The 14792-nt window shown below is 41.6% G+C and overlaps 1 protein-coding gene across 6 annotated transcripts in view; it reads right to left on the bottom strand.

Moving 5' to 3' along the window:
- cep126 (centrosomal protein 126) overlaps positions 1-14792 on the bottom strand; it is a 116272-nt gene that overhangs the window by 67884 nt on the left and 33596 nt on the right. For all 6 annotated transcript variants that reach the window (XM_060825768.1, XM_060825771.1, XM_060825770.1 and 3 more), the window contains exons 4-5: positions 2898-3009; positions 1686-1887 (exon numbers count right to left, since the gene is read on the bottom strand). In XM_060825768.1, the coding sequence (XP_060681751.1) occupies positions 1686-1887; positions 2898-3009 (314 nt within the window). The remainder of the gene's footprint in view (positions 1-1685; positions 1888-2897; positions 3010-14792) is intronic.

The following is a 14792-nucleotide window of genomic DNA, read 5'->3' as shown; positions in this document are numbered from 1 at the left end:
TGCAGACCTCATTTTTTAATCAAGATCTGAAGTCAGGTTGAGCCCTAACAATCATTTCTGTAATTGAATGGTTGGTGGTTGCTCCCAAAGGTGGTTCCATTAGAATAGAATCTGGAAGTGAGTGAAACCTCCGATGTTCCACTTTAATAACACTGCAAGTTCTGGTTATTGGTAGCCTGGTTCACTACAATAGTTCCTCAATTGGTTTGCTCTGAATGCCTCCCTTTGGCTCCTTGTTATAAGTACTTCTGTATCAAGATCTCTCTTTCATGAAGTTCAGATCACTTCTGGCGCCCCACCCCACTCCGGCCTATCACCCTCACCTTGACCTCCTTCCACCTATCACATCTCCATCGCCCCTCCCCCAAGTCCCTCCTCCCTACCTTTTATCTTAGCCTGCTTGGCACACTCTCCTCATTCCTGATGAAGGGCTTATGCCCGAAACGTCGAATTTCCTATTCCTTGGATGCTGCCTGACCTGCTGTGCTTTAACCAGCAACACATTTGCAGCATTGACCACTTAGAGCAGTTGTTAATGCAACAAGTTGGACAGAGTCTTAAGGATAGTGGAATCAAGGGTTATGGGGATAAGGCAGGAACAGGATACTGATTGAGGATGATCAGCCATGATCATAATGAATGATGGTGCTGGCTCGAAGGGCAGAATGGCCTACTCCTGCATCTATTGTCTATTGTCTATTAACTTATCCATCAAACTGCACCATTTTTTGGGTTCCAATGTCACAATGATAAGGCAGAGTGACCACAGAGAAGAAAGAAAAGAAAGTGAATCCTGCCCCATGGGAAATCACATTCCCAAAGGTCTGTGAAGTTGACAATCAGTCTGCTCAGTTACATGAAGTTCTACGACAGAACCTTGTAACCTTGAGTAGACGTCATCCTTGAATTGAGGGACAGGTAATGTCAGGCAGGTACAAGCTGGGAACCAGTTAAGATGTGAAGTTAGAAAGAAAGGACTGAATAGAGGGAGAGAGGATGATTAGGATGCAACATTTATGATTAAAATGTTATTGCATGCATTCAAAGGCTAAAGTTTCTTCAGATACAACCAACATTCTGTCCAAGTTGTGCGGCTGTGCCTGCAGCTGTTACGAGTTTCTAGACCTGACGATCAGTGTTGGCACGTTGATCCCTGCATTGCCATCCAGTTGTGTACGTTCAAGCTGAGCATGGTAAGAAACTTAGAGGCAATACTGGATGTGACTACTCTTCCAAGTTTCTGGTTATCCTTATACCCCTTTGTGAAGATCTCACTCCTTCTACCATTGTGAATAAAGTTCCCAAAATCCCTACAACACTGTAATTTTTTTGACGATTGTTAAAAGCACTTGATTATGTTCTTACATACCCATGACTTATTTCAATCTTCTTTCTCTTGACCCCTTTATTCTTACATATAGAGGAAGCCACAAGTATCTTGTTCTTAACATGAAGTTATATATATTTACAATCATTAATTATTGTTCATATTTAAATCTACCTTATAATATAAACAAATAGACAATAAAAAACCTAATAAAATGCATATCAAACAGAAGTTTTATTATTTTATGTTTGGATAAAATAGCATTTATTCTGGAAGATGCTGATTTTAGAATTCCTAATTCATATGTGAAAACGCTCACTAGAGAAAATGAGAAAGGTTGTTGTAACTTTTACACCACCTGTAAACTATTCAGTTGTTGCTCTCCCAGGAGACGTTGTGTCTCTTCCAACTCCTGCTGGAAGCGTAAGCGGCTATTTTGCAGATCTGCCCCACTCCTCTCTTGCATAAGCTTGGCATAAGCTTTAGCTTCTGAAAGTTGTTGTTGATAGCGTGAACTTCTAGTCTCATGAGTTGATAGATTCAGAAGTGAATCAGTGGCCCTGAGAATGCAATTCCAAAAAATAATGTCCAATTATCAATGTTTTTTTTATTGTGTGAAGGATCTGCTTTATTCACCACACCACATTAAAGTGTTAGTTAAACATATAAGACAAAAGTATTCAATACTGTCGACAAAACCTTAGTAGAATTGGTTACAAACAATTAAAAAAAACACACTAAATGTTGTGGGAACACATTCCTAACTTATCAAAACAAATGAGATGTTTGGGACCAGAAAGTATAACTTCAAGATGTGGATTTCTAGTTAAGCAGCCCTGATGAAATTATACCACACTCTTTAAACTTGCTCCTACTGACAAAAACATTTGGCCTCATACACTGGACTGATCAGTGAGAAACTGACTAGCATTATAAATGTGTTGTACAGCAAAAACAAAAATTCTATAACATAGCAAAAGTATTTTAAAAGATTCTAAGAACAAAAGGAAAGATAGTTTCCACTACCCAAATATACAAAAACTACATGTAACATGTAGCTAAGTCTATTTTTTTAAAAAAACACACTTAGATAAGAAGGGAACTTAAAGAGTAAATTATTGGGATTAGAGTTTCCTAAAGGAAAAATTCATTTACAGAGACATTTTCGATACGTCTGTGGAGTAACTGTGAGTCTACTTCTATAACACATGAAAATTTAATGGAGAAACACTAAATTTAAACTATATTTAAAAACTGAAAGCTGCAGAGAAACCATTAAGCTTCACAGACTGAAGGAATATAAATATTTAAATGTGTCCTTATAATCTTTATTTCCATTATAAGCCACATATTCACCAATTTAATTTTTTACCACTAAACCAAACTCATTAAAGGCATTGGATGGGACTCTGGTATATATTGATAGGCTGTAGAGAAATCTAGTAATAAAATTATTTCTTAACCTGATCTTAAATTACTTTCTTGAATAGGCATGTATAATTTATGTATTTTGATGTTTTTAGAACTTGGAATATGTGTTCTATTTAATAAGGAACACTCAAGATCTCACCCTTTGTTAACTGTGGGTTTTGTAACAACAGGTGATAAAGATGCTGACCCACAAGGTGAACCTTGAATCTGTTCAAGAGCTTCCTCTAATTGAGTGGCACGTTTTCTTTGACCTGAACAAATAAAAAAAAGAGCCAATTAATGTAAAATTATAAATATATTTATACTTTTATAAATAGAATTACAAGCATGCTCAAGGTAAATTTGAGGATGTGTTGCTTGCTAAAAGGGTGTCAGGATCATTGATTTAATGTGACTGAATAAAGGAAATGTCATTTTCATTACATAGAAATCTTGGATTTTCACGGATTTGAGGACTGAATTCCACAACTCTATCAATTGTTTTGTGAGAAGATAGACTCTTAGCTTTATTTTAAGCATAAGTCCCTCAGCTAAATGTATTGCATTTTTCCCTCAATAGTATTAATGCTAGAATTTAAGGGAGACAGTATGCAAGATATGTCAGATGGAGAATAACTTTTAAAACTTCTGGATGTATCGGATGTGATAGGCTATACTCGAGTAAAAAGTGAGGTCTGCAGATGCTGGAGATCAGAGCTGAAAATGTGTTGCTGGTTAAAGCACAGCAGGTCAGGCAGCATCCAAGGAACAGGAAATTCGACGTTTCGGGCCAGAGCCCTTCATCAGGAATTCATTCTGGGTGGCACGGTGGCACAGTGGTTAGCACTGCTGTCTCACAGCGCCTGAGACCCGGGTTCAATTCCTGACTCAGGCGACTGACTGTGTGGAGTTTGCACATTCTCCCCGTGTCTGCATGGGTTTCCTCCGGGTGCTCCGGTTTCCTCCCACAATCCAAAGATGTGCGGGTCAGGTGAATTGGCCATGCTAAATTGCCCATAGTGTTAGGTAAGGGGTAAATGTAGCGGTATGGGTGGGTTGCGCTTCGGCGGGTCGGTGTGGACTTGTTGGGCCGAAGGGCCTGTTTGCACACTGTAAGTAATCTAATCTAATCTAAAACACATTTTTAGGCTATACTCGAGACAATCTGTGCTTTGGCAGTAGAGTGTGCAATCCTGAACTGTGCAATTCCAGAAGGTGGCTCAATATTTGTGTGTGGGGGTGCTGGGATAAACTGGGATGTACAAAGTCAGGAGTCATATGACACTATAGTCCAAAATGCTGATTTGAAATCACAACCTTTTGGAGCGCTGCTCCATCATCAGGTGGAGGTGATGTAACTTCACCTGATGAAGGAGCAGTGCTCAGAAAGCTTGTGATTTCAAACAAAACTGTTAGCTTATAACCTGGTGTTGTGAGACTTCTGACTTGATTCAATACCTTTGTAGCAGAAGAGACTATTTGGATTTTGTAGCAATGGATCTTGGTTTTGGAAATATTGCTTTTGGAGGTCTGCTGCATGTGGAGGGTACCCTATCATCCGGTTCTACTGTGGAAGAGGAACCTGGATTTCATAGCAATGAAATGGACTCATTATTATCAGCAAAGGCACATACAGGCAACGTTGGTGAAGTGGGGCATTGGGGACACTCCCAGATCTGGCAAACATTGGTTTGTAATTTCTAAGAGATTATTAGCAAATAATAAATAATAGCAAATGATTGGCTTTTGTATATATCTCTCTCTCTCTGCCCATAGGATCTATAACATTAGAATCTTTACATATTTTATCTGCAAAACAAAGATGAAAACAAAGTTATTTTGTATGGTTCCAAAATTACACATTATTTATGTAAAACAACTATTGCATTGGGGTGAGGAAATAAATCCTGTGTTTTTTTTCTCATGTGAATAGGATGCTTGAGTTTACAGAATATTTTATGGTTCAAATAGCAATGCCGTGTACCAACAAGTGTAAAATCAGTACTGTATAACAATTTTCCTTTTTTTAACTGAAACATACTGTTGTTTAAAAAGACATACATTAAACTTTGCTTCAACAATTCTTCTAAAATTGAATTTGTTCCTATTTTCAAATAATTTTTCAATGTCATAAATTTAAATTGTTACAGTTTGGGGTGAAACACTTCGTTTTGCAATCTGGGAGATTCTGTGCTGAAAATAGAATGTACCTTCAGCTTGTTTAGTGCTGTTTTTAATTGCAAGCCTGAGTTTCAGTATGGGCAAAACCCTTCAAAATACAAACTTAATAAAATATATTAAGCAATGCAAAGCAGTTCCACTAATCAGTTTAATGGTCTTTTTCAAAACATGTAATTTATTAACATTAAAACTTAATTTTTGGATGTTAGAGATTTCCATTTCTAAGAAAATGACATACTTTTTTTTACTTCTGAAAGGATTCGTTAAGAAAGATTGTGCTCAAAGAATATCTTTAAGAACTGTGAGGAAGTGGCTGACTTGATGTATGGGGCAAGTTCAATGGACGTGAAAGCTTAATTGAAGATACCATCCAGTAATACCATCACGAAACTGCTGAAAAAAATTAAGTGAAAAAGCACACAACACAACACTAGGTTATAGTCCAACAGGTTTATTTCGAAGCATTGAGAGCGCTGCTCCTTCATCAGGTAGCTGCCATAATTGAAACCTGCATCCCCATTCTTAACAGCAATCTAGGTTTGTTCAATACATCGCATCAGTTGTATGGCGCTATGATCTTTTACAATAAATTCTGTGTCCTATGGTCCCGTCCCACTGACTATTTGATGAGGGAGAGCGCTCCGAAAGCTTGTATTTCCAAATAAACCTGTTGGACTATAACCTGGTGTTGTGAGATTTTTAACTTTGTCTACCTCATAAGTGTTACTTAAGTCCGGATTGCCACAAAATGGAAATAAAAAGTGACAGGAGCAATAAACATTTTGAAATGAAATCCCCGTTCTAATACCACTGCAGGATTACTTATACCAGGTGGATTGCAATAGCTCAGGAACATTGTTGACCAGCACTTTGGGCAATTAAAGTCTGGAACAAATACTGGTCTTACCTGCACCACCCATGAAAGAATAGTGAAAAAATCTTTTGCTAAAAAAAAGGTGTACTTCATCATGATCACAACAGGATCTTGATCAGATGGGTCAATGGGCTGAGAAGTGGCAGATGGAGTTTAATTCAGATAAATGCAAGGTGCTGCATTTTGGGAAAGCAAAGCTTAGCAGGACTTATACACTTAACAGTAAGGTCCTAGAGAGTGTTGCTGAACAAAGAGACCTTGGAGTGCAGGATCATAGCTCCTTGAAAGTGGAGTCGCAGGTAGATAGAATAGTGAAGAAGGCGTTTGGTATGCTTTCCTTTATTGGTCAGAGTATTGAGTACAGGAGTTGGGAGGTCATGTTGCAGCTGTACAGGACATTGGTTAGGCCACTGTTGGAATATTGCGTGCAATTCTGGTCTCCTTCCTATCGGAAAGATGTTGTGAAACTTGAAAGGGTTCAGAAAAGATTTACAGGGATGTTGCCAGGGTTGGAGGATTTGAGCTATAGGGAGAGGCTGAACAGGATGGGGCAGTTTTCCCTGGAGCGTCAGAGGCTGAGGGGTGACCTTATATAGGTTTATAAAATCATCAGGGGCATGGATAGGATAAATAGACAAAGTATTTTCCCTGGGGCCGGGGAGTCCAGAACTAGAGGGCATAGGTTTAGGGTGAGAGGGGAAAGATATAAAAGGGACCTGAGGGGCAACTTTTTCACGCAGAGGGTGGTACGTGGATGGAATGAGCTGCTGGAGGATATGGTGGAGGCTGGTACAATTACAACATTTAAAGGGCATCTGGATGGGTACACAAATAGGAAGGGTTTGGAAGGAGATGGGCCAGTGCTGGCAGGTGGGACTAGATTGGGTTGGGATATCTGGTCAGCATGGACGGGTTGGACCAAAGGGTCTGTTTCCATGCTGTACATCTCTATGACTCTATGAAATATATGCTTAAATGAAGCAACTTATGATTATGGCCATAAAAGAAGACAATAGAATATTGAGCTTTATAGAAAGGGTGTAGCAAATAAAAATTGAAAAATAATGGTGAATCTATATGAAACTTGTATAAGTCCACATTGGAAAACTCTTTGTGCAATTATAAGCTCTGATTGAAGGATGGATGTGAGGCACGGCAAGGGTTCAGCAAAAATTCCCTGCAATACTGTCTGGATTGAATAAATACAACTACAAAGAAAGACTTGAACTTAATTCTTCCAGAACTGCAACAGGATAAAGGAGTAGTTTCCGAACATGGGAAGTAAAAGCAGGAGCAGGCCATCGGGCCCATTGAGCCTGCTCTGCCATTCAGTGAGATCATGGCTGATTTGTTTTTGTGGACTCAGCCCCAGTTACCCACCCACTCACCTTCATTCTTTTGCTGTTGAAACATCTATCTTTGTCTTAAAAACATTCAACAAGGTAGCCTCAACTGCTTCACTGGGCAGGGAATTCCATAGATCCACAACCCTTTGGGTGAAGAAGTTCCTCCTCAACTCATTCCTAAATCTGCTCCCCTTATTTTGAGGCTCTGCCCCCTAGTTCTAGTTTCACCCCCCAGGGAATACAACCTCCCTGCTTCGAAGTTATCTGTTCCCGTCATAGGTTTGACCCGAAATGTTTAAAATTTATAGAGACAGAGTGATGAGAAACAGATTATTTACACCATAGAAAAATCTAAATCAAAAGACATAATATTAAAGATAGGAAACTGAAAAAAATTATGAGTTAATGGTTAAAGCAGAGACCATTTTAAAAGTTGAAAATAGGATAAAACAGGCAGTTGAAAAAAACAAGGAAGTGTGGAAACAGGACAGGCATGTGAGATAAGATTTCAATTCTTGTGGAAGATGCAAACCAAATCACTGGGCTTCATCTTTCTGTGCTCTAATTTTTATTTGCTGATGGTCTGGAATAGTTCATTAGGAATGCAAGTTGTGATGACCTGCATGTTGTAGTCTGGAGCTGTGGACAGTGATGGTAGAGGCTCTAACTTCCATTCCATCACTTGATGACCTGGAATCTTTCCTGCTCTTACTGCAGTAGGCGGATCTTGGAAGGGTTTGCACGGTGACATTCACCTATTTTGCTGCATTATTAACACTCCTAACTTGACCATTGCATCCTGGGGTGGACTTAAACCAGGAGCTTCTAGGAGAAAGTGAGGACTGCAGATGCTGTAGATCAGAGCCGAAAATGTGTTGCTGGAAAAGCGCAGCAGGTCAGGCAGCATCCAAGGAACAGGAGAGTCGACGTTTCGTGCATGAGCCCTTCTTCAGGATTCCTGAAGAAGGGCTCATGCACGAAACATCGACTCTCCTGCTCCTTGGATGCTGCCTGACCTGCTGCGTTTTTCCAACAACACATTTTCAGCTTAAACCAGGAGCTTCGGGTTCAGAGACGGGAATGCCCCACATTGCTTCACATCTTTTCCTCCAATTTCTGAACTCCATGCAACATGACTGCAGACACTAACTTGTTATATGGCTCCACCTGCTGGTAACTGTGTTTTGGATTAAAATGGTCTCCAGTCATGGGGTTCTTGTGGTGCACTGGTAGCCTCCCTACCTTTAAGCCAGGAGACCTAGGTTCAATTCCCACTTGCTCTGGGGATGTGCAGTAACACCTTTGAACAGTTTGGTCAGGAAATATCCTAAAATGACTATAATTGGCACTGTATTCTCACACAAACTAAAAATGAACAAACAAGTTAAAAAGGATGCTGACATAATTACTGAATGGAACAATTTTTACCATTTCTTATTTAAAGGTGGCAAGGCAGGTTAAGATACTGGATTCTATAAACAGAACTGAAAATGTGTTGCTGGAAAAGCGCAGCAGGTCAGGCAGCATCCAAGGAACAGGAGATTTGACGTTTCGGGCATAAGCCCTTCACAAAAACAAATCAGCCATGATCTCACTGAATGGCAGAGCAGGCTCAATGGGCCCAATGGCCTGCTCCTGCTTTTACTTCCCATGTTTGGAAACTACTCCTTTATCCTGTTGCAGTTCTGGAAGAATTAAGTTCAAGTCTTTCTTTGTAGTTGTATAATTTGGATATTTGTCCAATTCGGGATACTACACTTCAAGAAGGATGTAAAGGCCAGGGAGCCATACACACAACATGATGACCTGTAACTATGTCACCATTTTCCCATTGCTGTTGGGTCGAGATTCTGGAACTCCCTTCTTAACAACAATGTTACCAGTTGGACTGCAGCAGTTCAAGATGACAGTTCACCATAACCTTCTCAAGAGCAATCTGGGAGAACCAATACTAGGCTTTACAGCAATGCTCACATCCAGAAATAAGAGCCTTCAATTGAGCATAAATTGGAGAAGCCAGAGTTCTGTTCTCTAGAGATGTAAACACTGAGACTTGTATCAGTGATCGAGACAAAGTAAATTGAGAAAAACAGTTCCAGTCGTGAAAAGGCCAAGGACTACAGTGTCATAAGTACCCCAGTGTAGGGAAAATCTTACATGCATAGCAAGTGTTTAGGATCTGGAATGTCTCCCTTTGGTGTAACTGTGGAGGTAGGCTGAATTATGGCTTTTAAAAGAGAATTGGATACACACTTGAACAGAACAAAATTACAGGGATATAGGGAAAGGACTGGACAAAGGGATTTTGATCTTAGAGAGCCTCCGTCTGTTTCCGAACCATTATAAACACAAAATATTACTTCCAGTGTTTTCCTTTCTCTACTGATGACTATTGTTACTGATTCGTTCTTTTTGACTCTATAAAAAGTGCTGTTTTTAGCTTTTGCTTCTCCCTCCCTCCCTCTCTCCTGAATTTGCAAATTTTGATCATCTCACTTCAGTGAAGGGTTTGAGTTATAAACTCAGCAGCAGCAGCAACTTGAAGGATGGGACCTTGCAGCAGGGGCCTGCCAGGAGCGGTGAGTCACTGATTGTGCTTTTTAATTTGAAATCACAGAGCAGAGATTTCTGGGAAAGGAGGGACTTCTTATTTTTATTTCCGTCCTGCTATATAAGTCAGTGTCTTCTCAACTCGAGACCCTACCTTTGTAGGACCTCCCACCTAACCACCTCCTCTAACATTAAAGACCAGGGACATATCAGGTAAGCATCTCTTTTTTACTTTGTGACTGGGGGACTTGCAGGGATGGCCGTGCAGGGAGAGCAATGTTCCTCCTGCACAATGTTTGAGATCATGGATGCCATTAGTGTTCCACCCAAGTACATCTGCAGGAAGTGCACCCAACTCTCGCTCCTCCAAGACTGTGTTAGGGAACTGGAGCGGGAGCTGGACAAACTTCGGATCATTCAGGAGGCAGAGGCTGTGATAGATAGGAGATACAGGGAAGTAGTTACTCCGAAGCAAGAAGAAAGCTGGGTGACCGTTCAAAAGGGGAAAAACAGTCAGTGGAGGGATCCCCTGTGGTCGTTCCCCTAAAAAACATGTATACAGTTTTGGATACTGTTGAGGGGGATGACTTACCAGGGCAAGCAGTGTGGCCGAGGTCTCTGGCACAGAGCCTGTCCCTGTTGCACAGAAGGGAAGGAGGGAAAGGAGATGAGTGTTAGCCATTGGGGACTCAATAGTTAGAGGCTCAGATGGAAGGTTTGTTGGGAACGAACGAGACTCGGGGTTGGTGTGTTGCCTCCCAGGTGCCAGGGTCCGAGATGTCTCGGATCGTATCTTTGGGGTCCTGAAGGGAGAGGGTGACCAGCCTCAAGTCGTTGTCCATGTAGGTACCAACGACATAGGTAGAAAGAGGGATAGGGATGTAAGGCAGGATTTCAGGGAGCTAGGGTGGAAGCTAAGAGCTAGAACAAACGAAATTGTTATCTCTGGATTGTTACCCGTGCCATGTGATAGTGAGGCAAAGAATAGGGAGAGATAGCAGATAAACACATGGCTGCAAGGATGGTGCAGGAGGGAGGGTTTCAGCTTTTTGGATAATTGGGGCTCATTCTGGGGAAGGTGGACCTGTACAAACAGGACGGTCTTCACTTGAACCAGACGGGTACTAATATCCTGGGTGAGAAATTTGCTGGTGCTTTTCGGGTGGGTTTAAACTAGCTCAGCAAGGGGATGGGAACCGGAGGTATAATTGCAGTGCACAGGAGGATGAGAGTAGGAAGGACAGGGACAGGATTTCAGGGTCACAGGAATGTGCTGGCAGCGAAGTGGTTTGAAGTGTATCTACTTCAATGCCAGGAGTTATCCGAAATAAGGTAGGTGAGCTTGCAGCTTCGATGTTGTGGCCATTTCGGAGACATGGATACAGCAGAGTCAGGAATGGATGTTGCGGGTTCCAGGGTTTAGATCTTTCATTGAAAACAGGCAAGGCGGTAAAAGAGGGGGAAGGCGTGGCCTTGCTAATCAAAGATAGTATAAAGGTGGCTGAGAGAATTTTTGATGAGGACTCGTCTACTGAGGTAGTATGGGCTGAGGTTAGAAACAGGGGAGGAGAGGTCACATTGCTTCGAGTTTTTTACAGGCCTCTGCAGAGTTCCACAGAGGTGGAGGAGAGGATTAGTAAAATTATTCTGAGTAGGAGTGAAAGGAACAGGATGGTCATTATGGGGGACTTTAACGTCCCCAAATGTAATAGCTCTAGTTTGTTGGATGGATCTGTTTTTGTCCAATGTGTACAGGAGGGTTTCCTGACACAGTATGTCGAAGGGCTGACAAGAGGGGAGGCCACACTGGATCTGGTGCTTAGTAATGAACCAGGCCAGGTATTTGATTGAGTTGCAGGTGAGCGTTTTGGAGAGAGCGACCATAATTCAGTTACGTTTAGTTTAGCGATGGAAAGGGATAGGTACATGCCACAGGTCAAGAGTTATTGATGGGGCAAGGGTAATTATAATGTGATTAGGCAAGAATTAGGATGCACAGAATGGGGCAGCAAAATGCAGGGGATGCAGACAATCGAAATGTGGAGCTGGTTTAAGGAACACGATATTGCGTGTCCTAGATAGGTATGTCCCTGTCAGGCAGGGAGGAAGTGATAAGGTAAGGGAAACATGGTTTACTACAGAAATTGTATCTCTTGTTAAGCGGAAGAGGGAGGCTTATGTGTTGATGAGGCAAGATGGTACAGATAAGGTGATGGAAAGTTACAGATCAGCTAGGAAGGATTTAACGAGAGAGTTAAGAAGAGCAAAGAGAGGACACGAGCAGTCTTTAGCAAATAGAATAAAGGAGAATCCTAAAAGCTTTCTATAGGTATGTAAGGAATAAAAGGATGACTAGGGTAGGAATAGGGCCAGTCAAAGACAGAAATGGGAAGTTGAGAGTGGACCCTGTGGAGATCGGAGAGGTGCTAAAGGAACATTTCTAATCGGCATTCACTCAGGAAAAGGAAAATATTGTGGAGGAGAAGAATGAGGTATGAGATATTAGACTAGAAAGGTTAGTTATGCACAGGTGTTATCAATTCTAGAAGGAGTGAAAGTAGACAAGTCCCCTGGGCCGGATGGGATTTATCTGAGGATTCTCTGGGAACCTAGGGAGGAGATAGCAGAGCCGTTGGCTTTGATATTTGAGTCATCATTGTCTACAGGTTTAGTACCTGAGAACTGGAGGATTGCAAATGTTGTGCCCTTGTTCAAGAAGGGAAGTGGAGATGATCCAGGTAATTATAGACCAGTGAGCCTTACTTCTGTTGTAGGAGAGGTTTTGGAAAGGATTAGAAGAGATAAGATTTATAATCATCTAGCAAGCAACAATTTGATTTCAGATAGTCAATATGGTTTTGTCAAGGGCAGGTCATGTCTCACAAACCTCGTTGAGTTTTTTGAGAAGGTGACCAAGCATGTAGATGAGGGTAGGGCAGTTGACATGGTGTACATGGACTTCAGTAAAGCCTTTGATAAGATTCCACATGGTAGGCTGATGGAGAAAATGAAGAGGCATGGGATTGAGGGTGATTTAGCAGTTTGGATTAGAAACTGGCTTTCTGAAAGGAGGCAGCGAGTGGTGGTTGATGGAAAATATTCAGCCTGGAGTCCGGTTACTAGTGGTGTGCCACAAGGATCTGTTTTGGGACCACTGCTGTTTGTCATTTTTATAAATGACTTAGACGCAGGCATAGGTGGATGGGTAAGTAAATTTGCAGACGACACTAAAGTCGGTGGAGTAGTGGACAGTTTGGAAGAATGTTACAGGTTGCAGGGGGACTTGGATAACCTGCAGAATTGGGCTGAGAGGTAGCAAATGGAGTTCAGTGCAGCTAAATGTGAGGTGATGCACTTTGGGAAGGATAACAGGAAGGCAGACTACTGGGTCAATGGAAAGATTCTTGGTACTGTGGATGTGCAAAGGGATCCTGGAGTCCACGTGCATAGATCCACTAAGTGGATAGTGCTGTTAAGAAGGCATACGGTGTGTTAGGTTTCATTTGTAGAGGGATTGATTTCCAGAGCCGCAATATCATGCTGCAACTATACAAAATGCTGGTGTGGCCACACTTGGAATATTGTGTACAGTTCTGGTCGCACCATTACAGGAAGGATGTGGAAACATTGGAAAAGGTGCAGAGAGGATTTACCAGGATGTTGCCAGGTCTTGGAGGGAAGGTCTTATGAGGAAAGGCTGGGAGATTTGGGTCTGTTCTCATTGGAAAGAAGAAGGCTAAGGGGGGATTTGATAGAGACATACAAGATGATCAAAGGATTAGATAGGGTAGGTAGAGAAATACCTTTTCCTAGGATGATGATGTCAGCTTGTACGAGAGGACATAACTACAAATTGGGGGGTGATAGATTTAAGACAGATGTCAGAGGAAAGTTCTTTACACAGAGAGTGGTAAGGGCGTGGAATGCCCTACCTGCTAATGTAGTCAACTCAGCCACATTAGGGAGATTTAAACAATCGTTAGATAAGCACATGGATGATTTTGGGATAGTGTAGAGGGACGAGCTGAGAATAGTTCACAGGTCGGCGTAACATTGAGGGCCGAAAGGCCTGTTCTGCACTGTATTGTTCTATGTTGCTCTATGTTCTAAACAGAGACTGGGTAGGCTGGGACTTTTTCCACTTGAGTGTAGGAGGTGGAGGGCTGACTTTATAGAGGTTTATAAAATCATCAGGGGTGTAGATAATGTGAATAGCAAAGTTCTTTTCCTAGGGTGGGGAGTTTAAAATGAGAAGGATATTCTAAAGGTGAGAGGAGAAAGATTTTAAAGGAAGCTGAGGGCAACGTTTTCACACAGGGGGTGGTTTGTATATGGAATGAACTGCCAGAGGAAGTGGTAGAAGCAGAAACAGTTGCAACATTTAGATAGATACATGAATAGAAAAAGATTTTGAGAGATACGGGTCAAACACAGGCAACTGGGTTTAGTTTAGTTTGGGAAATTTGGTCAGCATTTACTAATTGGACTGAAGGGTCTGGTTCCATGCTGTATGTCTCTATGACTCTAGTAGGCAAAAATGGGTACTGCAGATGCTGGAGATTAGAGTCAAGATTAGAGTAGTGCTGGAAAAGCACAGCAGGTCAGGCAGGAGAATCAACATTTCAGGCAAAAGTCTGATGAAGAGCTTTTGTCCGAAACATCGATTTTCCTGCTCCTCGGATGCCGCCTGTCCCACTGTGCTTTTCCAGTACGACTCTAATCTTGACTCTATGACTCTAGTATCATTACTGCCCAAATGATGTCTAGGTGATATAATTTTAGCTGCTGCATGCTGCAGACAGAATCATTGTTCTACAGTCCTATGTGATTTTTATTATTTTCTGGAGGGACAGATAGTGTTGCGAAGCAGGGAAGATGCAGAAGAACTTGGTCAGGCTAGGAGTTTGGGCAAAGAAGTGGCAGATGGAGAACAATGTGGAAAAGTGTGAGGTTATACATTCTGGTAGGGAGAATAGAGGCCAAGACTGGTTAATTAATGGGGGAAGGCTTTGGAATTCTGAAGCACAGAGGAACTCAGAGTCTTAATTCAGGATTCTAAGGTTAACTTGCAGTGCCAGTTAGCAGTTAGGAAGACAAATGCAAT

This window comes from Hemiscyllium ocellatum, chromosome 6 (genome assembly GCF_020745735.1).
Source record: "Hemiscyllium ocellatum isolate sHemOce1 chromosome 6, sHemOce1.pat.X.cur, whole genome shotgun sequence".
In the NCBI taxonomy this organism is placed as follows: Eukaryota; Metazoa; Chordata; class Chondrichthyes; order Orectolobiformes; family Hemiscylliidae; genus Hemiscyllium; species Hemiscyllium ocellatum.
Note: the sequence above shows the minus strand (reverse complement) of the source record. Positions and strands in the feature narration are given on the sequence as shown.